The following is a 26,060-nucleotide window of genomic DNA, read 5'->3' on the forward strand; positions in this document are numbered from 1 at the left end:
TCATAACAAAGATTCAAGAAAGCCACTGTGGATTTTATTTTTAGTGGAGTCTCTTGAGAGATTGAGTTGAGATTACAGATGTTAATAAAAGGGTGCCTTCTTGTTACACTTTAAAAATTGCATCTGTATCTATATGAATTTAATGAATTACCAATTCAGTTGCCTGCTCCCTTCTTTTGTCTTTTCTTGAGCAATTTTATATGCTAATTAAAAACCTGTGCACATCTGCTTTAAATATCTATGTTGTTTGGTTATCCATCATTTAGTGATATGTATGCTCATATTTACCTTTCTGTTCTCCCTTTTTATGGAGGAATTATGTACCACATCCTAATTTTGCCTGTTTTTTGTCATTGTTTACCTGGTTTTGATTTTTTTCCTTTTTATGTCTTGCATACATTCTGTTTTAAGGTGGTATAGTTGCATTGATTTGAATTTTTTCTTTTTATTGTGGTTTTGTTTATAGTTTTTTTCATTCACCTGTTCTAAGGACATAGCTATATTGTATTAACAGCATTCAGTGTCTTTTTCAAAAGTATTGTTTTTTCAACTATTTTTTTCTTAAGAAAGTTTGAGTTTAAAAAGTATTAAGAAAATTCATACTCACAGATCGTACTAAGTATGCATGTGCTTCCATTTGACTGGCCCATAACAGAAAGTGTTTACATTCTCCTCCCATCCCCGCACACTACTTGTAGCATTTAGTGTCTTAATTTCCGCAAGAGAGAAACTTTTTAAAATTAAGTATCGTTTTTTTCTTGTTCAAACTCTATTGGGTTTTAGCAGCCATCTGTGAAGATAAGGGAGTAGACTTGGCATGTGCCGCAATCTTGGCTGAAAAATGTAATTTTTCTATCATTTCCAAGGCATTTTTCCCCTTCAACATCTGCAGAATAAATGCTCTTATTAAAATTTAAGAAGATAGTGACTCACCAGATTAAGCTGCTAAAGAACATTTCCCCCTGGATAGTAAGTGGGCTTTTTTCCTTTACTGATAACAGAAGTGCAGCAATAGTACTGTCCTAGAGGGAAGAAAAATAAAATGAATGCCAAAAATGTTGATAAAGAAATTTCTAACTACTGGAATTTCAGACTCTCAGCAAAATTGGCTTAGTGCAGTTGGTGATGCTCACCCTGAAGTTAAACATGCTAGAAGTGTATGTGTTTGCTCAGATCCAATGCAATTAAAAACAACCATTTTGAAAATCACGATTTGTTCACTTATTTCCCCCCCACAAATCCTTGGTAGTGACTTAGTTTTACGGAATGCTAAGAAATAACTTGTGCTTTTGCAGTGGTCAGAGAGCTGCACCTGAGCAGCACATCTGTGTTCTATATCATCACATATGAATCCCCTTACTCTGATTTCTGAGGGGATTTATATGAGAGGAGCTTTGAGTTGCATGTGCTGCTTTGTGTCAGTTCTACTGATGGTTGTGAGGGAACTTCTGAACAAATGTAGGCTTTTGTTAATTTTGTCTCAGTCATGTTGTGTTATGCATTTGAATGGGATAAAAGTAATTTCTTCTATTGTTTGACAGTGCCATAATTTGGAAGACAAAGTTTAAATTAGGTAAAAAAAAAAAAAAATCAATCCTTTATAAGAATAAATTTACTTTGACACGTTTGTTACTAATGTCACAAATACTGACCAAGTTTTCTAAGTCTGTTACTTTTCCACCTGTAGAACATGGAGTTTTGTTATGTAAATCTGGAGTATAATAGTTGATAATCTTTTGTGAAAGTGCATTCATTTTAAAACATACATTCTCTTCCCAAGTAACATTGTCTTGTGGGTTTCTCACTTATAGCTTCAATTTAGATTTCAGGAGAGTGAAAAACAAGATAGTATTCAGTAAATACATATCACTTTATAGAAACTGTGTTTGTTTCTGAAAATGGGGACCGGAGCAGTTTGCATGTAAAAGAATGTCTATACAGAAGTAAATAGTACTTATAGTTTTTTGTGTTCCATATCCATGAATGGCTCAAGCCTAAATATACTTTAAGCAGGTCTTATTGAAGATTACCTGATTGCCTGTGTTGCTTTCCCAGTGCATTTCCCCACTGTCTTAAAGCATATGAGTGTTTGTAGAGCAATACAGCACAACAGAGAAATGAAAAGCAGAAATAATGTTATGTAATTGGTGACATTAGAGGTGGATTACAATATATTGAAATACCTGCATGACATAGCTTTTCTACCTGCTGTGCTTCTCCTCCCCACTTTTTGTGTCCTGCTCTTCATTTGTGTTGGTCTTATCTTGTAATTCTTGGGCAGGCAAAATACCTTTTGATTTGTTTCTATTGTTGTGGGTATGTTTGACTGCTCAAAATGTCAGTAATCGTTCCAGTAGTGATTTGGGATAAAGGGAAGGCAAGAGGATCTCTTGAAGCAGAACTGCTTGAAGAATTGCAATGTTGATTTCCACAGTTTTGTTTTTAATACAGTGAGTAGACAATTATTTTTAGCTCTTGAATTTTAGTATGTTCCTGCAGGAAATTTTTGAATGCTTGGATTGTCAATACTGTTTGAGCCTCAGTATGTTGGAGGAGGGTAGGAGGAGGAAATGTTGAATGATGTTGACATATTCTAACAGTATATTCTAGCATAAAACATCTTTGTCTTGCTGCTCTAACCATATGATTATTGGAATTTTATCAGGATAATTTTTTTCACTTAAGACTCTTATTTCTTTTTCTTCTTATTTATTTACTGCACAAAAACATCTGTAGGTCTTTTTACCAAAGCCATTTGCTCACCCACCTACCAGTGGGATCAAGGAGAGAATCACAAGGGTAGAAGGTGGAGCTTGTGGGTTGAGATACAGACAGTTTAATAGGGAAAGCAAAAGCAAAGAAAAAAAAATAAAAGAGCAAAGCAAGGAATTAATTTGCTGTTTCCCTAGGATAGGCAGGTGTTCAGCCATGTCCAGGAGAGCAGGTAATTGTGCTACCTTTTTTGACCATTTCACGTTTCTTACAGAAATATCTATTAACTCTTGAACCTAGCCAGTTCCATTGAATAGTCTTTTGTTCAATAGAATTACAGGAATTTTCTTGATACCTGTCATGTGGGGCTACTAAGAAAATACTGATAAGTTTGTAATTGTCTTTATTCTGGATTTCCTCTCTTTTAGGTGTATTCTTTAGTTCAGGCAGCACCTGGATGATGTTCTTAGACACGTGGCTTAGTTTTAGGTAGTCCTGCAAGAAGCAGGGAGTTGAACGTGAAATGATCCTTATTAGTCCCTTTCAACTTGAGCTTATCTGTGATTCTATGACACTGGGACTGGAATAAAATTTCTATAATAAGTATTTTCACGTATTTGGATGTTCATATAGGTGGCATATAAAATGTAATTGCTTCATGAATTTTCTCGAAGACTTCAAGATCTGCTGTTTTCTGGAACAACAAGATTCTTAAAAATAGAAATTGCATGCAGCACTACTGGCATGTAACCCCAGTTGTAACACTTTAGAAAAACAGTGACATTAAATGACTGTGGTAACCTGATTCCATGGTTAACCTTGGCATGTAGTTCAGTATACTTATACATGGTTTTGTATCCTATAATTGTATTGTTTGCAGAAATAAAGGTATTCTGGTGATGGAGCAGAAGCAGTGCTGGGAATAATGTCTTGGTCTTTTCTCAGAAACATTAATGCTAAAGTGCTTTGTCTCTTTGTTTCCAGAGTTGCAATAGTTTCCAAGTCTTTTGAAGGAAAAACTGATCGAACAGAAGAGTGGTATGGAACACAGTACAAGCAAGAAGCAATTTCTGATGAAGTTATTAAGGCATGTTAAAATTTGTAACATTCTAATATCTGCAAATGAAAGTCAGTGGTAAATTCTTTGTCTAATTTTCCATGTAGTTGAAGGGGGAGCTTAAATCTGCTGCTCTTCATAGCATGAAAATCATACCAGTCTGTTTAATGAAGGAAGTAAGAATGTCATATATATTAGTCTTCAGGTATCAAATATTTATTACATAGGATGGATGTATTTTAATTATTATAAACCATGCTAAGTACAGGGAATGGTACACTGTTTTTTCTGTAGCAGATCCCTAATATGCAGTGGCTGCTCTATTATGTGTTAATGAACTGATCAATACTTAGAAAAGGAATTTTTAAAAACTCTTATACGTAACTGTTTCTGAAGTTGATTTTTGCAACAAAGAAATCAAGTATGTTTTGCCAGAAATGAGATTGTAAAAATCAAAACTCAAAAAAAGAAGGTGGGCAGATCTTTGCTGAAGCTTGTTATTGTTCTAATCTTCTAAGAAGAGATGGCTGTAAAATTTATCTTAGGGTTGAATTGGACACTCTGAGTGTGCTCTGAACAAACATTGCACAGGAACACTTCCTTTAGCTTGACCATGCCTATGTTCATGATTAAAATTCTTGGTTAAGTGTTTAATTTAATATTTTCATTTACAGTTCATAGTAGCAGAAAATACAAGGAATAAACCCACCATCCTCTCTACTGTAAATTTTTCAAAATTATTTATCTGTCGTCTTCCTTCTAAGAGCAATTCATCCTGTTGATAACCTACTCCTACTTGTTTTCCCAGCTATTTCTCTCTTGCCCTGTTACCTTAATAGTATTTGCTCATAAGGTAGTAGAATGCATTTTAAAATCCTTTATTTCAGCATAATATAAATAAGCCCATGTATGCTTTAATTAATCAGAAATTGGCATAGCTTCATTGTTTCTCTTATTGATCTAGAAGTGGCAAAATGCTGACCTGAATGGGAAATTCAAGCTTCCAATGAAGAATGAGTTTATTCCTACAAACTTTGAGATTTTGCCATTGGAGAAAGATGCAACACAGTACCCTGCCCTTGTTAAGGTAAACTGTCTGTATTTGTCCTGTTTAATGCCTAACCTTCTGGGAAGTTTGAATTTAATTCCTTTTTTTTTTTAAATACAGATCACCTCATATTCCAAAGAATATTTAACAAAAAAATACAAATTTTCAATATTTTGCTACCAAGACAGTAGAAAGTTCATTCTTGCTGAACTTTGGGTTATGGCAATTTGTGTTCCTAGGAAAATGAATCTAGATACAGCTTGAACTCTCTCTGCCCTTTTGAAAGTGTGTCAACAGTTGATAAAAATAGCAATAGAACTGTTTATTCAGCAGGAGGGTGACTGCCAGTCTCACATTTTTTTGACCACTGTTGAGTAAGTCGAGGGTGTAGGCAAGGCTATTGTTTTGTAAATGTGTATAGAAAACACCTGTGATTGCATGATAGAAGTGAGAGAAGTGTCACTTAATGATCTCAAAATATAGTGAATATATACTCATATATTATATATATCTGTATTCACTATACTGAAGATAGCAATTCAAGCAATATGAATTTAAGGGGATAATTCCAAGCAGCAATTTGAAGTGGTGAAGGGATTTTTAAAGTAGTGGCATATATTGCAGTTAAAAGTCACATGACCTAACAAAACATCTTTTCTTGACACAGGACACTGCTATGAGCAAACTATGGTTCAAGCAAGATGACAAATTTTTTTTGCCAAAAGCTTGTCTCAACTTTGAATTTTTCAGGTATGTTAAGTATATTATTAAATATATTATATTATAATATAAATATAATTATATGATAAAGTCGTTCCCAAAATTTTCTTGTTTATTGGGATTCTGCATTTGTGTGGCAAACAGTTTCTTGCATGTATTGACACTTCAGAATCTTTGTCCTTACTTTTGAGTATGTAATAAGGCTTAGATGCAGGAAAGCACATCTAAAATATGCAGTAATTGAGTAGCAAGAAATTTGATGTGCTTCTTCTATATTAAAAGGAAAAGTTTACCTAAAAATACTCGTAAACCAAATTTTCTTCTATATTTTATAGGCTATACCTGAAATATATCTGCCAATAGAACCATTTATGTATTGCAATATCCCCGTTTAAGAATAATTGTGTATTTTTAAAATAATTACTAAATCACACCTATTTTAAGATATTTTCTTTATGAAATGCTTTATGAAATTCTATTCTGATAATAGCTTTAGGCTCAAACTCTGTTTTCATTTGCATAATGCAAATCAGTTTTAAAAGTGCATAAAATTTTAGGGTTTTACTTAATTGACACCTGTAACTGATTGTAGTTTATTTTAGAAGAGCATTGTCTATATTATCAGTGAATGTTTGATTCTGACCTCAAGATGTATGATAAAATGATGTAATGTTAATTCTGGTCTTGCATGACTTTCATCATAGGAAGATAATCTTTCTTTTTTAAGTGAGCATGACAGTGATGGACCTTCTTAATGTTCTTTTCATGTAATAAATTTTTAACCTTTGAATTAAAAAAAATACTACTGTTTTAAAGTGCAGCTGTTTCTGTGTGGAACTACTGAAAGCTAGAAAAAATTCAGGGACTCTCCTTTTGCCTAATAAAGTTATTTGGTGATATTGATGGAATGGCTGTTGTGGGGATTCCCATAGATAGACTGTTGAATTCTTGTTTTGAGAGACCACTTGAAATTTTTCTAGCAGGATATTATACAGAGGATTTTTTCAGTGTACGTCATGTCTTGGTACCAGTTTTGATACTAGTTGGGGAAATTAGGTTACCTGGGCATTTTCTCTTTTTGCTTTTTGAAACCACAGGCTGGATGTTTAACAACTGTTTCAACTTGGATGTGTCAGGAAATGGAGGATCAAAATGGGAACTCCTCTCTCTTATTCAAATAACAATTGCAATGCTTTGCCTTCTTTTTCGTTCTTGGTGGCTTTCCCTTTTAGTATGTTTGGCCAAAATCTGAAATAGGACTTTACTGATGGACACTGAGTTTACAGTTGTGGTGGTTTTTTAAATCAGTTCAGTGAACTATAAGTTGTTCAATCTCTTAACAGTTTGTGAATGAACAAAAGATAATATTTTGGTATATGTAGAGCACACAAAGGTGTAAATCTATGCAGTGCACACAATTATAGAATCATTTGTGTTGGAAGTGACCTTTAAAGGTCTAGTCCAGCCTTCCTGCAACAAGCAGGGATATCTCACCTAGACCTGTGGAGATGGTATTTCCCAGTTAGACAAGAGATTTCATCTCAGTGAGCCCTTGTAAAAAGCCAGAAATACTTGAGCTTTGCTGACCACTATAATGGAATGGTTTGCCTCTTTCCTCCTTGTAACAGTTCCAGGTGAGAGTTGGCTTTTTTTCTTAGGATTGGGAGCAAAGGTTCTTTCTGTTTCCTTAAAAATGAGATGGTAATTGTACATGAGGAGTGAGTAGATACTGACAATATTGGGTGCATCACCTCTAAAAGATTGTAAGCAGGTTTGTCTAGTTTTGATTACTTAAAGAAGGTTCTTGGAGAATCTGTCTCTATTTGGTCATGCTGATGGTCATTGAAGGAAATGGTAAAATGTAGAGTTGTATTCACAAGACTTGATGGAATCACTCATATCTCATGATACCAAGTGACCTGGTGAATAAAGCCACCTTTGCGACAGGGATGTTCATAAAAGTCTAAGCCTCAGTTCTAGGTCAGATTATGAAGCCTGTTCTGCCTTGTAGTGGATTACTAGAATTTGTTCACACTGCAGACTGCTTCAGTATGATAAAAAAACCTAGGAGGATTTCTTTTGCCTGCAGCCTTGATCAACATGAAGCATAGAAAGAATCTTGGTCCAGATGTTATAGCAGCAATTGCTGTGTAGATAAATTAAGAGGAAGTTGATGAGGTTGGTTTCTCCCTTTAGTATATAAATCACACAGGAAGAATATGTATATGAACCTGCTGAAATCACATTGGCTCCAAAACTTACAAGCATCCTTGTGCTAAAGAAACATCACAGTAAAAACATCTGACTTAATGCCCAGCCTAAAAGAGGGTGATAAGCTTCTGCATTTGTATGAATTGCCAGTTAAGAACTCAAAACGTATCCTCTTTTAAAAGGAAGTAAAACAGTCATGTAATGTGATGATGCTTTGAAAATTCTTCAATGGTAGTTAGCAACTCAGTACTTCAGTGTTGATTCCAGCTATGTCACTTACAGCTGTTTGAAAGGGGAAAAGACTTAATGATTTTTTTTTTAAATGCACCGTTCAAGATTTTAGTCTAACAAAAAATAAAAAGGTAAACAAGAAATATTTGTTTGCAAAACTATCAATAATAGGAAGCAACTCCCAGAACAGTGTTGTAATAATTGGTTTTTGTTACTTTCCACTTGAGGATTAATGATCTAGTTGTTGTGATTTTTTTCAAAACTCCCAGTTGGCTTTTGCCAGCTAAGTGAGAATACAGAATTTAAAACTCATACAGACATAGTAATCACTCAAACTGATTAACTCTGTGTTCTTGTATCAAAATGGGAAAGAATATAATGAGTCTGGAGGAAGGTTTATAGGATTGACCTACATCTTGCTTTGAATTTGGTCTTAATTAAAAAATTCAATAGTAATTGGATTAATATCATTTCGCATATTGAAATTGCTATGTTTTGGGAAATTCTCATTGTAGGGAGAAATGCAAATACCAGTTCTTTTGTCTTTTCTACTGACCTGTTCATTTAACCTGGGGCTAAGATTTCAAACTATAGCAGGCACTGCTTCTCAAGATATATATTTGAAATAATTAATTCAGTTTTTAAAAATATCTTCCTGTGCTTCCTTTTCTTAATCTCGAAGGAGAAGTTAAAAGCTACAAGGGACCTTCTTAAAAATGTTTTTGCAATGTGTTTTAGTTATCAGTTTGTGTGTTGTGGTGATGTTTTACTACATTGATGTTGATATACACAGTGAAATACCCTGTTGTATAGGTTTAAACATATGTAATAGCCTGAATATCTGACTACTTCAGGAAAAAGTAATGTTTGAATTGTAAGCTGTATCCTGACAGCAAATGCTTCAGATACTGTTGATAATTTCTGCGAAATGGATAATGAATTTACGTGCATTTCAGAAATTTTAGCAATACATATAGTACAAATAACTTGTCTTCTCCAGTCTTTAAAACACACAGGTTTTTAACAATTAGCACGGTTGAAACATGGCTTGAGTCTTTGAGTTGCATTTCTCTTTTTGAGAAATTTGCAACAGTATTGTGTGTGATCATGTGCTCCTAATGCAACATCAGGTTTTGGAGAGTTGTTGCTGTTAAAAAAATAACACAAAAAAACTACGGTAGTAAGAAAATGGATATGCCAGACTTCTCTCCTGAGCTGACCTTGGCATGTACTGCGTATTTTCATACCATAAATTAGGTTGATCTCCTAAGTTTTGTAATGCAGACTGAGAGTGCATGAGTATTAATTAACTTAATGTTCAGTACATGGACTTTCATTTTGGTCTGTTAAATTATATTGGTATATTTAGTTTCTTTTACTCCTGGTGAATTCTGACTGTGCAGTCAAGTAAATAAAACATGTCTTGATTTATGATCACAAATAGAATATCTCTAGGATCTTGAATATATTTAGTCATCAAACCATATGCAAGCAAAGTAACTATTTTCAGATGTATTCACGTTTGGCTTCGAAATAGGAGTCCTTCGAAATGGGATCCATCAGTATAAAAATACTGAAAATACTGTTTCCTTCAGATCAAGCTCAAAAGGCCAAAAGAAACAGAGAAATAATTTTAAACTGCATATTTTACTTTCAACATTTTCTTCCAGCCCATTTGCTTACGTGGATCCCTTGCATTGTAACATGGCCTATTTGTACCTTGAACTACTCAAAGACTCCCTCAACGAGTATGCATATGCAGCAGAACTAGCTGGCTTGAACTATGATCTCCAAAATACCATCTATGGGATGTATGTAAGTACCTAAATCAAGGAAAAGCTTAGAGCCTTAAAACTACTTCCACTCATCAACATTTTCATATTGATTTGATGGAAGGACTTCTAAATAAAAAAGGCTGTTTGTCCTTTTGATCTTGGTTATTAGCCATCCTTTCTTTGATTTGAATTTTAAGTTGAATTTTGTTTAAAGTCTTCAACAGTCTTTTAGTTCACATTCAGCAAATTCTCTTTATTTTTATATCATTTGTGAAATTAAATAGTTTAAGATTTATTCCTCCATTAAAAAAACCTGAACCCTAATCCAAGCTTACATATTTATTGGTCAGATATCTACTAAAAACTTTCTGACTGATTACTATTAAATAAATAGTATACTTCTGCTTTCCTGTTCAAGAACTACTGATCATGAGGCTGCATATACATACTCTTCAGTCATGTTTCTTCATCCATTACCTTGTCACTGCCTGAGGTATCAAAGCATTTCTTTTGTTTTTCTTTTTGTTAGTCGCTACATTTATGCTGATCCTCTCCATTGCAACATGACATACCTGTTTATCAGGTTATTGAAGGATGATTTAAAAGAGTATACATATGCAGCACGCCTCTCAGGTTTGGTCTATGGCATTGCATCAGGAATGAATGCAATACTTGTAAGTAAGAAAAGAACGCAGGAGGAAATGAAACAGCTTGGGAGTTGTTGAGCTTGGAGAAAACATTTGACTTCTGCATTTCTAAATGAGATGGTTAATGGTTTTTTTCCTTGCATATATCTCATGAATTAAAGGCAATGCAAGACTGTATTTTCAATCAGTACTGTTTAAGATTGAAGTGTCTTGTAAACGTTTGTAGTGCAATTGTTGCATTCTAGTTCACATTTTTACTTGCTTGCATGATAATCTGGAAAGTATTAGTGCTGGTTTGTGTATAAAAAGATTAACCTTTCTGTTGAATGAATCCTCAACTTTACAGATTTTGTTATAATTCTCTAATTCTACTGTAGTGAGCTGTGGAGATGGATTGTGCATGTGTTCATTAGAATGCAATGCTGGATATTTACAGCTCTTTCTTTTGTTTTGATCTAGTGCTTTATAATCTGCTGTAAAGGGCTGGCAGTACTTGGTAAATACTGGTATTATGATAAGTGCTTATTTCTTATTCAGCTTCTCCTATGAGATTTATGATAGGAGATTTTTGTAGTCTCTCTTGAAGTTTTTTTAAAAGCTTTTGCTAGCCACCATTATATGCTAGAATGTGTTCTGAAATCTCCTGTAGTATTGTTACTTTCCAAAGCATTTTAGTAGAAGAATGGACTGTATATTGTCTTAACATTTTCTATTTGAGAGAGTGCTGCATTTTTTTTTTAATCCAACACAAATCTGATTTCCTGTTTGCATTCACCTGACTTATTGCAAACAATGGTTATCCTCAGTTACAAAGCTTGCTGATGTTTCTGTGATCAGGGTTAATTTCTTTTTAAAAAGTGTGTAATTGTCTTCATTTTTAGTCATAGTTATTTAAAATATTTAATGTTTTAAATATTATTTTAAATATTTTCTGTATTGTGAGAAGTTTTATAATTAATAAGTATAACTTATTAATGACTATACTGATGCTTTGAGCAAGGGCAGATGCTACTCTGAAAAGTCACCAATGGTAATTGTTGAACACTTTGGGTTCCTATGCTAATTTAGGATACCAGCCTTTGTCATAAATCCATTTATGGTAACTTTTTCTTCAAATTCATTATTCATCTATATTTCAGGAACTACAAAGCAAAAAAATTCTTCCTACTGAAAAGCAAGAATTCTTTATTGGTTTGTGTTCTAAAGTTTAGTTTTACTCCTAGCTAAACTGTACAAATCAAATCAAATCAAATTCCTTGTTCGAGATACCAAATTTTGAAGTTTTTCCCTGCAAAAAAAGACCTTTTAATGCCTTTTTTTATCAGAGAAATTTTCTGTAGCTTGATGAAATAATACAGTAGCTTTAAAGTTTTATGCTATTTTTTAAATGAGCAAGTCTATTTTATTTATACTTTCAAAAATATGTATGATCAAATCAAAGTATCATTACGATTCCAGGATGACTACCTTGATGTTTCAGCTCAGCAGCATCCTGGTTATAAGTATGCTTCTGTTTATAGCACTCTTTTTTTGTAGTATTGCTTACTTCCACATAAATATTCTTTGATCAACCTCATAGATATGAACCAAGGGTAAAAGTAAATTGGAGAGAGTATTTTGGAAGGCTGTGATTCCAGACGTTGTTACTAAAGTGAGAAACCTAGAAACCTAGATTAAAACCATTTCAGTACTCCAAGACTCAACATTGTAAACATTAAAAAAATCTGTATTCTGAGTACAGTTTGCTTACACCAGCATGAAATTTTATTAATTCTGTGCATTTTGAACTCCTGTGCAAATATGCCAAATCATATTTGTCAGTTAGTTACCTTTTGATGGTTAAAGGGATTTAACTTAAGAATGATGAAATGTTCCGTAACGGTGAATTTAGCGTAAGTATTGAAAAGTGTATTGCTCACTGAATTGTACAAGACTTGGTAATGGTTTTATTCTTTTATCTTCCACATTTAAAGCAACTTATGCACTTTTTCCATAGCTCTCTGTAAAAGGTTATAATGACAAGCAACATATCTTGCTCAAGAAGATCATTGAGAAAATGGCCACTTTTGAGATCGATGAAAAGCGATTTGAAATTATCAAGGAAGCAGTAAGTGCATGAGAAATTCACATTTTGGAGTAATTGAAAATTGAATGCATTGATCTGATAGGAGATCTGAGGATTGGCTACGCATGGAAATAGAGAGTAATAGTGGGACTTCAGATGACTTCAGTGGGACTTTTTTCTTTTTTGTGGCTTTGAGTTCCTCAGAGTTGTGTATATAACATTCTTTGGTTAAAAATAGCTGGTTCTGGAATCTTTTTTTAGTCAGTCTCTCTTATGATGTATCAAGGAAGCACAGCTTACTTTTTAAGTAGGGGGATGGAGGGGCAAAACTTAACTTTATATCCTGTTTTGGAATTGGGAAAGGCTTTCAGTGGAAAATAGATGAACAGGGAGAGAAAGTGTTGAAAAAGTTTGCAACATTTCAGCAGATTTGTCTTGGCTTCTGGGCCGTGATCCTTTGGTGCAAGGGTAACTGCCTGGTTTAGTACATGCTGATTTCTAGAAGTTACATCAGCTGGGGAGATCGCAGTTTTCTCCCCATGTCGCCTTATCGAACAGATAAGGGAGATACCAACTTCTGGCTTCTGTTTGGAGCAGACAGAGGGATACATCCTCAGCAGCCTGAGGCTTGCTATTGGTCACTAATGTGCCCTGGAATGAGTTACTTTTTTCCTGCACCAGAAATGCTTCCAGCTTGCCAAAACTATTAGTTTGCACTTTCCAGTTTCTCTGGTAGAAGGAAGAGGTTTTGCTTATTTTGTAAAAGTGCAGCTGGACTAGAAAGGAGTTTTTTTTGCAGAAGCTCTCTTGTTCTTCTCTCATACCTCCTTTATCCATGCAAAACGTGCAGAGAATTTTCCAGATGCTCCAGATTTTGTCTAACCGACAAAGGAGGCGACAGGGAGAAAAACACATTTTCTGTTAGTAGTGTTCCCCCACCACTAGTCAGTCATCATATAATTTAAATCAATTTAGATCAGTTGCTGGCTAGAGCAATTTGATCTAAATTCTTGTTTAACTACAGTAATTTAATTTCTAGGCATTAATTTTATGGACAAGTTTGATTTTATGCACATTTCAACCATCTTAATGGTTTCTGCTTAATCCAAAGGCTCAGAAGCCTGCATTATTACTAAGGTCATATAACACAATTTTCTAAAGAGTTCAAACAAGCAAGAGAATGTTTTCAGTATCTGAATAGTATATTTTTGATACAAATTTGAGCATACAATGTTAATATGTTTAGAACTCTGTTTCTAAATTTCTAACGTGAGCCTGATTATTTTGGTTTAGTACATGAGATCACTTAACAACTTCAGGGCTGAACAGCCTCACCAGCATGCAATGTATTATCTCCGACTCCTGATGACAGAAGTTGCTTGGACCAAAGATGAATTAAAAGAAGCTCTAGATGGTAATGCTCTGCTACTTCATTATTTTTTGTCCTAAATTACTTAACTATTGAAGGTACCTGTTTTGAACTCTGCTCACTATTCAAGAGAAGCCCCTGCAGTAAGAGGCCTGAGCTGATGCTGGTTGTGCTGCACTTGCCCTCCAGTTTCAAGAAAATAGAGTAGTTCATGGAAAAGGCCTCAAATGGCAAAACTTGCAGGTAAAAGTTCAGGCAAAACTTTACTAAGTTTGGAGGTATATGAACCTGGATATGATGAATCCAGTACTTAATCAACATTGGAAAAATCCTTTGGCCCTAGTTGACATCTTACAGGCACATTGGAGTGTGTCTGCATTCTACTTCCCAATGTCCAAACCTGTTTTTTCTATTGACAGGGAATCCTAGCTTATGTTTCTGTAGATAATAAAGAACTGTAGCTAATAAAGAAAAAATATGTACTTTCTGTAGATAATGAAATAAAGACCATTGTGGCTCTTAACACAAAGTAGACGCGCCAGTATATTTGAAGGAAGAAGAAATTTTGAATTAAGAGATTTAAGTGATTTTTCAAGTCCAGATGGAGTGGGGTTCTGAGCAGCCAGCCTAGTGGAAGGTGTCCCTGCCCATGGCAGGGTGTCACAACTAGATGATCTTTAAGGTCCCTTTCAACCCAAGCCATTCTGTGGTAATTCTATGTTTGTAGTAATAGCTGTTCCCTACCTATACTTTACTATTTGCAAACAGTAAAACTGTCCTGGGAGAGTTTGCAAAATGTCTTGTAATATTGTCTTGGAGTACACTGACATTCTTTTCAAGAAGAATGCCTGGATTCTGTATTTGTTTGAGAGGTTTGATTCAGAACATATATCCATAAATACCCCATCCAACCATCCTCCCTCTTACTCCATTGACTGTATATGTTAAACTATGTTTTGCACTATATATATGAAAACTTCTTTGTGAGGACAGGCTGGATAGAATGTGTGTGTATGTGTTGTGCATGTGTCCTCTAGGATATATTGCCAAAATATTTTTCTTGTGTATGGTTTGTTCCAAAGTTATTATCAAACACTATATTTGAGTTGAGGTTCTTTTTTCAGTCTGGATGGTAAATGCAGAGTCTTTCTTGAGCATTATAAACTACATGCTGCTTGTTTAGTAAATAACTAAGGCTTTTCCTTGGAGCACAACCTGAATGATTGCAAGTGTTTTCTCTGGAGAATGAATGTTTGTTCAGCATGATTGGAAAGGCAGCTTTTCATTTTTTTCTTTTTTTTCTTTTTTTTTTTTTTTGAATCTGGGTCAAGACAGCATGTGAATTCTAAGTGAAATAAGCTATATGATGAGTGCTGCCATTTAGACCTGGAAGCCTTCCAATGTTGCATTTTTAAGAAGAGATTCACTTCTTTAAATTTCTCCTCCTCTGACAAATGCACTGTATCCAATGATGACTTAGGCTTAGGTCCTTCATAGTTTAAATATGCATTTGAGAGATTTAACTATCCAAATATCTATTGTAGATGTCACCCTTCCCCGTCTCAAGGCCTTCATAGCACAGCTGTTGTCACGGTTACACATCGAAGCTCTTCTCCATGGCAATATAACAAAACAGGTTGGTCTGATACTTTCTTAATAAAGCATGTTTCATTTAAAAGCAACATAAAAATGGAGCACTAGTTTAATCTTTGCAGATCTTGAAGCAGTTTTGCCAAATGTGATTTCATAATTTAACTTTGTACTTTTTTTATCTTTATAGGAGTATGAGGGTGTAATTTTTTGCACTTTAGCTTTATTAGGCTAAGTGCTGCCTCCATATTGCTCTTGGAAATTTAATAAAAACAACTTAGGATCTAAGTATTTGAAAGTCTGTTGCTTATCATTACTGTGATCAAGCTCCAAAAGGAATGATGTGCTGCAGAGCTTGCTTTTTTCATTGAAAACCTTCAGAATAAATAGCAAAGTTTTAAGAATCCTGTATCCTTTCAAATTAAGTAGTTTGCACATAGCTAAACAGGAATGGTGGACCATAAAAAGCCAAGTGTCAGCTCTCAGGGGAGTAAAATTCATAAAACATTTGTTTTGTCCTCTGTTAAAATAGTAACAGTTTGTATTGGCATATGAAATCTTAAGAAATATTTGAATATATGTACCAATAGAAATTTTAGTACTTTTTTGGTATGTTTTTGCATTCTTTTATCATGAGGCTTGTTTATAGAATTCTGTGTTAGAACACCTCTGGGATAGCTTACTAGCAGGAGCTGTTTTTGATAAAACCACTTGAGTTGTAAGTTTATGGCAATGCAGAGTGAGAGATTTTAGTTTTCAAGCAAAACTACTTTGTAGCAAGTTCGTGTAATTTTCTGTGTGCAGGCTACAAGAACACATAACCCTTAAGAGATTAAGCTATTGAGATTAAATCCTTGAATAAAAATAATGACTTTGGATTTTTATTCAGTCTTTATTTTTTTTTTAATTATTACTGTAATCCATCAAATAAAAGAAAGTATTTGGGCAATGGGTCTTACCACCAACACATCAATGAAATGCATCCTTGACCATAACCATTTGTTTTCTTAAAATTTTCATCTACTGAAATGCCATTTAATTTGCAAACATAATTTGAGGTATCTCATTCTCAGTTTGAAAGATGAGCACATCAAGTGGTGGAAGGAAAGTGGAAAAAAAAGAAAAGAGCCCACTGAGCTTTAATTTCAGAAGCACTGGCAAGAAGTAGTAGTAGTTAAACATGTAGACAATTTAAACATATAGAAGACACAAAAAAGCTCTTGCACCTCACTCCCACATTCTCTCATCTTAACTTCTACTGTGTTTGTATTGAATTACAATATCCCTACTTTCTATTATCCTAATTTTTTTTCTTTTCTCTCAACAGTACCATCAATAATTGAAAAGTCTTATCTTACTGTTAAATACAGAATAACTAATGATCATTAAAAATCCTCTTACGTTTTCTTTTCCAGGCTGCATTAGGAATTATGCAGATGGTTGAGGACACTCTCATTGAGCATGCTCATACAAAACCACTCCTTCCCAGTCAGCTAGTTAGGTACAGAGAAGTGCAGCTTCCTGACAGTAAGTTAAAGATTTATTTACGATATTTAGGACACATTAAATTGAGATTCTCCTTGCTAACAACATTTTAAAATGCATATTACTGCTAGGAATGTGTTTTGAAGTTAAACTTCAAGTTATTTTAAATTTAAATTTCAGAAATATACTTAGGATGTGGTTTTACTAATAAAATTATGTACTAATACAGGATCTTTCTAGAATATTTGACAATTGATTTGATTTCATTTTAATTTATATATGTAAATTTGACTTTTTGGGATGACTTGGACGATCTTTTGGTGACTGCCAACCCAAAGCCCTTCTATGATCGTTCAATTCGGCACTTCAGTTCCGAGTCACTTGTTATAATTTATGGAAATAAGAGTCCTGCCCCACTCTCTGCTACACCTAGTATATACATTTGAACAAACACCATTCTTTGAGCCTTTCTGTGTGCTAATTGACCATTAAGAATTGCGCTTAATAAGTCTTCGGAAAAATGAAAAGCTCTTACACAATTAATTTTTTTTTTTCCTTACACAAATTCTTTTGGTCTTGTAGTGCTTGTATGCTTTTACTTCCATGGTGAAGTGTTTTTTATATGAAAGGAGGTTTAAGGTATTGCTGGGAGTGGTGACATATGTAGCTATACAGACAAGATAAATTACCCATAGCTGATCATCCATGCAAGTTACCAGATACAAAAGAAGTTGTTGGTATTTAATGCTGAATTATTTTTAATGTTCATAATAATTTCTGGCAGATTGTCTTTAGAAACTGTTTACATAGTAGAGGCAATGCAGATTTTTACTGCTGTTCCAAAAGCATTTGCTTGTAGAGAAGCAGCCAGTTTCAGTTTACTTGCTGAGATTTCCAAGTGGCAACATTTTGATGGTAAAATGATAAATTTTTTTCTTGTCTCATGAAAAGTATGCTCTTAGTGGAAATTCTGCTTTTACAGTCCTAAACCACTTAAAATAATTCCATTCCACAAACCTTAGACCATTATCTTTTTAATTTTGGACAGTAAGAATGTGCACTTTCATAGACTTGAATGTTTTAATTTTGTCTTTTAGGAGGTTGGTTTGTATATCAACAGAGAAATGAAGTTCATAACAACTGTGGCATTGAAATATATTACCAGACAGACATGCAGAGCACTTCTGAGAATATGTTTTTGGAGCTCTTTTGCCAGATTATCTCGGAGCCGTGCTTCAACACCCTGCGCACCCAGGAGCAGTTAGGTGAGTTCCCAGGGGTGGCTGTGTCTGTGACACGCGAGCTGTCACAGTCACGCCCTCACACGAGACCTGAGGAGGTGTTCTCTCCCTGCTTAGTGAATGCCATTTAAAGGGCACTTGGTAAATGTAAATCATCTTAACTGCTGATGACTCAAAGAAACTTTACTGTGCACAGAGTCTAAAATAAAAACAAGCAGGCATGATTTTTAAGATGTCTGAAATATCTGAAATCAACTCCAACTTTAAAAAGTGCGATCACTGTACAGAAACCTTCGTATTACAATTTACCAAAAGGAGATTGGATCAGTTCCCTAAATTTCTAGATCTTAAAGAATCAGTAGTAGTTTGATGTTTCCTGCTTGTGACCCTACTTCTAGGTGCACTTCATGATTCACAGAATCACAGAATCATTTAGATTGGAAAAGACCTCTAAGATCACCGAGTCCAACTGTTAAATTATAATTGAAATTAAATTATAATCGAAATACTGCTGTGTGTGTAATGGTAAGCTGCCATGTTGGTGAAAACCTAAATACATTTCAGGCTTTTTAAGACTACAGCTGTTCACCAATAAGTACAAATAATTGTTACCTGAACGAGTAAGGCTGAGAACTGGTGAGGTTATTCCAAACATAGTAAGAAGGAGAGACAGAGACTTTGTGTGACAGCTCACACGATTGAAATACTGGTGAGGAGGAGTACAGGTTTTCCAAAGGTGAGAGGCAGACAAATATTTCAGTGTGATGACTGCCAGGGATGTCAGGCAAGATTAGGCTTTTCGTGAGCATCTAGCAGAACCACCCATACAATATTTATCTTAGGAATTTCAACTATCTATATACCTGCTGAAAATAGGATAGAACCCAGGTTATTTAACAGGTTTTTGAAATGTGCTGGTGTCAGGTTTTGTATAGAAGTTAGAAGTAACAGCTAAAGAGAGAGGGGAAACTGAGGAAGAACTGGTTTAGTCCAGCACTTCATAATTGCCAAATAACAGAGCTCATGAGACTTAGGAGGGGAGACAATAGAAATACCACCAAAATCCAATAAACTTAATGGAATTGTTAGTAAGATTTCTGAGAAAGCTTAGGGAAAAATAAGTTAAAAAATTAGAAGTTTGCTAAACAGTAGAAGTAGTAATAAGAATTCTTTCAATAAATGGTAAAGCAGTATGAGAAGGTGGAGGAGAAAAGTTGGCAATGATGGGGAAAAAAATCAAAGTATTCACATCATTAAAATCAGAATGTTCAAATCATCAGAAAATTCAGGATGACTTAGTTAGTTTTCACTTAAAATGTCAACTGTGGCCAGATGACTTCCAAAATAAACACTGGTGATCAAAGTTCATGTCTTACTTTTGAACAGGAAAATAACAGATTAATCAGAGTAAATTAGAAGCTTTTAAACAGTTTAAAGTGTGATGAACTCTGCATTTTATTCCAAAGAATAAAGTTAGGAAATCCTGGAATTAGAAATCTTATAATGGAAAATTTGTGGATGATAGGGTATTGGAAAGATAAACACAGCTAAATGCTACATGTTTCCTTAAAAAAAAAAACAAAACTAAAGATAAAAAGCAGGGAAAATATAGATCAGTCAGTTTAATTCTAATTCCAGGAAAATATGGAATAAATTTTCAAGCTAGTTCTAAATTCATAGAAGGTGACTGAGGTTCCTGAAGTACCTAGGTGGAAGAACTACACATTTGGACTTGGGACTTTGGAAGGTCATGGCTGGAGAACAGAGAATAGTTCATTTGGATAACAGTGTTCTACAGAGCTCTGCTGTGATCCAGTATTCCATGGTATATTCATCAGAATTCTGGGTGATAGAAGAGTGAGGATACTCACTGAATCTTCAGATAATACTAATTTGGGAGAGGCTGCAAGTGTGTGGGAAGATAGAGTTAGAATTTAAAATTAGTTTGACATTTTGGAAACATGACTTGAATGAAGATAAGATGCAGTTTGTTAGGAACAGTTTGGCAGGAACAACCAATGGCACAGACACAAGCCAGGAAGCAACTGGCTAGGTAGCAATTTTGTAGAAAACTCTGCAGGGTACAGTGGATCAGAAGTAGGATATAAATCAGCAGTGTCATGCTGCTGTGTAAAATGCTGGGATGTATAAATAGAAGCGTTCAAGATGCACTCACACGAATACTTCTAAATTGTCCAGATAAAAACCCTGAAATAAAACTGTAAGCAGTTTTGATATGAGCATCAGGAAACTGTAAGAAAACTATAAAATAACATTTAAAAGACTGAAATGTGATAGATTTGTTACTAAAAGGGTGGAGGAAGACTGAAGAAAGAATTAGTTGTTCAGATTAGAAAATAATGCAACTTAGAGGAAGGGAATAATACTTTTTATCTAGCTGATAAAATGGGAAGTAGTCTTACATTGCAGCAAAGAGAATTCAGATTAGACATTATGAAAAAATAATACATTTCTAATGTTGAGTCTAATGAAGCACTAGAGTACAGCTTCATTTCTGGTAACCTGATCCTGATGACAGAATTGCTTTTGTTTTTTCTTCGTCTGTTCCATCTCCTCCTTGCCCCGTCCCATCTCCCCCCCCGCCCCCTCCCCCTCCAAACTGATATTGACCTCCGTGAAATAAAAATGTTCAAAAAAAATACAGTGGCATATTTTGAAAACCTTCATTATTTTATTTATAACACAGAATTAAGTTAGCATAGCACTGCATTCCTGCCAAACATGCCACATTTGGCAAATTCAGTGTGACAAAGAACTACTTTTAATTTATGGCTGTTTTGTTGTTTTGCCAAGGTTACATTGTGTTCAGTGGCCCACGTCGGGCAAATGGCATCCAAGGACTGCGATTTATTATCCAATCTGAAAAGCCACCACACTATTTAGAGAGCAGAGTTGAAGCATTCTTAAAAACTATGGAGAAATGCATAGAAGACATGACAGAAGAGGCCTTCCAAAAACACATCCAAGCTTTAGCAATTCGTCGTCTAGACAAACCAAAGAAGCTGTCTGCAGAATGTGCTAAATACTGGGGAGAAATCATTTCCCAGCAGTATAACTTTGACAGAGGTAAGACAAACGGTAATTCCTTTAAAACTGAATGCTCTAGTTTGGCTGCATTTGTGACTGTTGAGTGTCATATTCATTTGGGAACAATTTAAACTTCTACCTAGCCTATACATAATTTACTGTTTCCCTGAGATGCAGTCAGATACACACTGACATTCCTGCCAGTACACACATTCATATGAACCCTATTTCTCTTTGCATTGTGCAGTTATTTTGATGGAGTGCTGGCAGAGACAACAGCAGATATCTTAAATAATGTGCAAGTTGTCTCAGCTTAGAGTGGATTTGAAGAAACACTAATTTTTTGGTTTTTTCATCTATGATGCTTTGAAGGTTATAGGTTTGTAGGAGACCAAATGAGATCCAGTTTCTGGTGTTGTTACTAATAATTGGACTGACAATTATTTACTGTGTGGTCCTACATAATATTTAAATTATATTTTTTTAAAACACTTCTAAAATTTATTTAATCTTTTAAAATACTGAGATACATTACTAATACAGTTAAGCACATTAGTAATACAGTTTCTAACATTAAAAAAAATCAGTTTAGGTACAGATCATTTTTTCCTAACATTTTCATGTCTCGACTCTTATTCACAGCTGTAATTTTTTGTCTTCATGCATAATATGCTTCCTCCATCAAACTCATTCTGTATTCTGTGACTTCTCTTCTGCTTTATGTGTTTTGGCTTTCCATTATAGCAAATACAGTCTTTTTGCTTCACAATGACTCACTGAGATGTTTAGTAATGAAGAGTTTTGACTTGTCATCCAGCTTGGTCTAGAGAGTGACATGGTTTCATGCCTGAGCAGAAGAAGTGGCATGGAAACTTACCACTTCAAGTACTTTTTTTTGTGTGTCTGATGAAATAGTCTGATTTTCCTCTGCCTTAAGTATAGATGTTTATACCATAATTGGATCAATATCTCTCTGGAATTTCTTACTGCTGAGTGTAGCCATATTTTTCATGTCTAAATCCCACTTACTATTTCCCTTGACTTTTCTATCTTTAATTCCCCTCTGCCCACTAGTAATTTTATATCATTAATGATTTTAATATTACTAGAATTGTCAAAATCTGGAATTCATATTCCAGCTTTAAGAAGTGGAAGGATATATTTGTTTGTACATTTTTAATATTACTACTTTTACTGTTTTCTCCCAAATTTTACCTAGTTTTCCAAACTAGGTATTGTTGATTTTTTTTTTTTTTTTTTGTTTCCTCTATATAGAATTTCATATTAATTACAGCCTGCATTACAGGCTTGTTGGCTGCTTGTTCTCTTGCACGTGTTTCTCCCTTGATCTTCTTGCTAATCTTAAGAAAAGCAAGCACACCTACAAGAAACCTTTCTGCTTAAGAAGCAATGATATTAGGTGATTAGTCCATGACAGCTTAATTAATATGAAGGAATGTAGCAACTGAAACACATTGTCCCCAGACATCTTAAAGGTGTGACTACTTCTTAAGGGGTATGTAGGAACCATTCCTTAACATTTCTATAAAAGCATGTCCTACCATCCTGTTTCCTACCTGTGAATAAAAGCCATCTATGACCAGTCTGCATTAGAAATGTGTAACTGAGTTGAAGATAATACACAACAAGTAGGCATATCTATTGTAACTACTGAATATCCCACAGTGCAATCAGTATTCTTCAAATGTGCATTTTTTTAGTAAGTCAAATCAAATAGACTTACTGAAGTATAATTTTCCGCCAAGGTTCTACTGACACTTTTAGTGAAGCAAGTATTAACTTGAAAGATAACAATGAAAAGCTTTTCATTTGCAGTCGAATACAGCATCTGAATTTGAAAGAAGTATACCTTGTAAAAGCAGTATGCTAATAACCTGCTGTGATCTGAAGGCTTACTCTAATTTGTACTATTGTTGAGCAGATAACATTGAAGTGGCTTATCTAAAGACCCTGACCAAGGATGACATTATACAGTTCTACAAGGTAAGTTAGTCATGCAGCTAAAATGTTATTAGAATGAGATGGAGGTGCAACTGAATCTTATTTGTGCATGCTCTGAAGGGGTATACTGACACCTGTTTTAGGTAGAGGATGAAATGGATGCAAGTATCTTTTATTTCCTGAATATTACTTAGTGTAATAGCAACTGTAAAAATTGCACAGAATTATAGGGTTTTGTTTTGGCTTTTTCCCTTGCTAGCACTTATTCTTGTTTCATTTATCTTTTTTTAATGGATATAAAATGTGCTGATTTATGACCTAGCCTGGCCAAAATTACACATTTGTTCTTTTATCTTTTTCTCCAACCAGTCAGTGATTCAGCTGATTTTATGGGCATGTATTGTGAATGAAACAGATATTTTTAAAGCTTTGTTCACTGTAAATCACTAGGGTTTTTCTTCCTCTAATGGTTAAGCAGAGCAAAGGAACAGCATAATGATGCAGTAATTGTACATTTTAACTCAGATGGATATCCAATATAAGTGACTGAAATGTGTCCCTGTCCTGTCCCTGTCACCCCCCACCAGTATTAAAAAATAATTTGTCATCATTCTTTCTGCTTTGTAATGTGTAATAGACAATGGTATTTCACGATATTGCAAATTGTTCATGGAGTTTTATTACTTATGGAGCAGCTGGTAGCTCAGGGAGCTCTTGGGAATATAAGATCAGCTCAATGTCTTCAGAATTTATTATTGGATGGAAAAATTTCTGCCTATGAAGAAGCATGGGGCATGTGTGTGTCTTCTTTTTTCCTCTCTTGGCCAGAGAGAGTTGTTTACTTTTAATTTTTTTAATAGTACGGTAGCATATGTGAAGTTATGCAGCAAATGCAATGTTAGTAATGGAATTTCAGTACATGTTGCTTAATAAAAGATAACTTGAACAAGTGTGCATATTCTGGGTTTGTAGGAATCTATACTATTTTACTTACACCAGTGCTCAATACATGAATATCCAGCATTCCAGAGCAGAAATAACAGGCTAGATTGATGAGCTAGTCCAGCTGAATTTAATGATTGTGTTCAGGGTGATGTGCTTCCAGAAGGCTGCTAGGGATTGAAAATTCTGCAGAGATTTTAGGTTGCATTCCTGATACTATTAACAGTTAATGACTGAATTTCTGTTACTTACAGTTTTTCTGAGTTCCAAGCAATACATGAAGTGCTTAACTTGATTGTAAAATAATTCAGGAGTACTGTATAGATGATATTTAATAATATTTGAAGGCATATCCTAAAATTAATCCCTCATTTTAAGTCTTAAATTAAAATTCAAATGCTCTCATTCTTTTTACTATTTTATAATGTCTAAGGGATACTTCCTACCACCTGAAGGTCTTGATTTTTTTTACTGTAGGTGCTGTTGGCAATAGATGCTCCCAGAAGACACAAGGTATCAGTACATGTCCTTGCAAGGGAAATGGATTCCTGTAAGTATTGTGCTGAATATAATATTTAATCAATTCCTGTTCCAGTAAGTCATAGTTACAGATAGCCATGTTATATCATACAAATCCACTGTAAGAAAAATTCAGCTTTGGAGAAGATACACCTTTCAGAGGAAAAAAAGTGGGGCTTTTTGAGGTTTACTTCACATGGGTGCTTCAGATTTTTTGTTGATTTTTTTTTTTTTTTAGACAAGTATTTCAGCTTATCAATATTCTGAAATTTATTGATAATAGAACAGTAGATCCTAAAATATCTTGTCTGTTTTCAACAAGGTATTTTAAAACAAACATTAAACTTTGTAATAGTCCTACAGAGGAAAAATCCCCCAAACAACCCAAAATTAGAATTTCAAGTTACCAATCCAGTGTGAGCATTTTTTGTGCCAGACAAGCAATGAATGTCCACAGTAGCATTCTAGCACCCTCAAAGAGGAAAACAAACAAAACCCAAAACCTCTGGGAATGTCAAGCATTTTATTTAAACTTAAGAAGGCCAACTTTTATTTAGGTTTTATTTTGAAGTAATATAGGTCGGTTGTGCATTCTGAACTGGATTGTTCCATTTTAGAATTCAAGAAGGAAAACGCTAGAAGTGTTTCTGGTTAATATGAATAAACTGAGAGGAAGAACTTCTAAGGTTTTGTTTGCAAATCTTTCACCATTTTATACTGGACTTAAATTCCAACATGCATTTGTTTGCAAAGTCAAAAATATTTAAGGTTTCTCTGTAGTACAAAGAAGAGCAGATTCTGCGTGCATGTCACGAAGGGTTGATTTTTATGGTAGTGTAGAAATTGTAGCTTTGCAGCTGAGTTAGGAAGGCTTGCTTCAAAGCACCTTTCTAGTTTTCATGACTGCTAATTGCTAAGTAGAAATACTAAAACTTTTCTTTATCTCGAGAAGACTTCTTATAATGAGGTAGCTGGATTTCCAGAATGGGTATTGTTTGCTTGCAATGGTATCTTCCCAAGACAAGGGTGAGCCTGCAAGACAACCTAACAAGTCCTAAAACAACTCCCATTCCTAAACCTTTTAATCTGGCATTTGGTCCCTTTTATGCCATGAAGAAAAAAAGAGATTAGAAATTCAGAAATAGGTCCTGGGGTAATTGGAGTAGGACATGCATGATGATAGGCAGGGAATACTTGGGGTTGCTGTCCAGATCTTTGGTACCTGGAGAAACTACACTTCTTGTCCTTGTCACATGATGTGCTGTTCTTACACTGCTCTTGTATGTACCACTGGCATTTGCTATTGATCTCACAATTTGTACTGAGAAGCAGTTTTCAGTATTGATTGATCAACAAGTTAGCAATTTTTATTTCTACATTCTCTTTATGTATTAGTAAAATGAATAAAAGCCACTGCCTCAGCTCATGTTTTCAGATA

At 34.5% G+C, this 26,060-nt stretch overlaps 1 protein-coding gene across 3 annotated transcripts in view; it reads left to right on the forward strand.

Moving 5' to 3' along the window:
* The window catches only part of IDE (insulin degrading enzyme), a 53,554-nt gene that overhangs the window by 23,387 nt on the left and 4,107 nt on the right, over positions 1-26,060 (forward strand). For 2 of the 3 annotated variants that reach the window (XM_056495175.1, XM_056495173.1), the window contains exons 12-23: positions 3,697-3,799; positions 4,734-4,856; positions 5,485-5,567; positions 9,650-9,794; positions 12,398-12,508; positions 13,760-13,880; positions 15,380-15,471; positions 16,841-16,952; positions 18,008-18,175; positions 20,966-21,238; positions 23,142-23,203; positions 24,581-24,653. In XM_056495175.1, coding sequence (XP_056351150.1) covers positions 3,697-3,799; positions 4,734-4,856; positions 5,485-5,567; positions 9,650-9,794; positions 12,398-12,508; positions 13,760-13,880; positions 15,380-15,471; positions 16,841-16,952; positions 18,008-18,175; positions 20,966-21,238; positions 23,142-23,203; positions 24,581-24,653 — 1,466 coding nt within the window. Of the gene's footprint in view, positions 1-3,696; positions 3,800-4,733; positions 4,857-5,484; positions 5,568-9,649; positions 9,795-10,283; positions 10,429-12,397; positions 12,509-13,759; positions 13,881-15,379; positions 15,472-16,840; positions 16,953-18,007; positions 18,176-20,965; positions 21,239-23,141; positions 23,204-24,580; positions 24,654-26,060 lie in introns of all 3 variants that reach the window. The other variant, XM_056495174.1, reaches the window with a different exon arrangement.

This window comes from Oenanthe melanoleuca, chromosome 6 (assembly GCF_029582105.1).
Source record: "Oenanthe melanoleuca isolate GR-GAL-2019-014 chromosome 6, OMel1.0, whole genome shotgun sequence".
NCBI lineage: Eukaryota > Metazoa > Chordata > Aves > Passeriformes > Muscicapidae > Oenanthe > Oenanthe melanoleuca.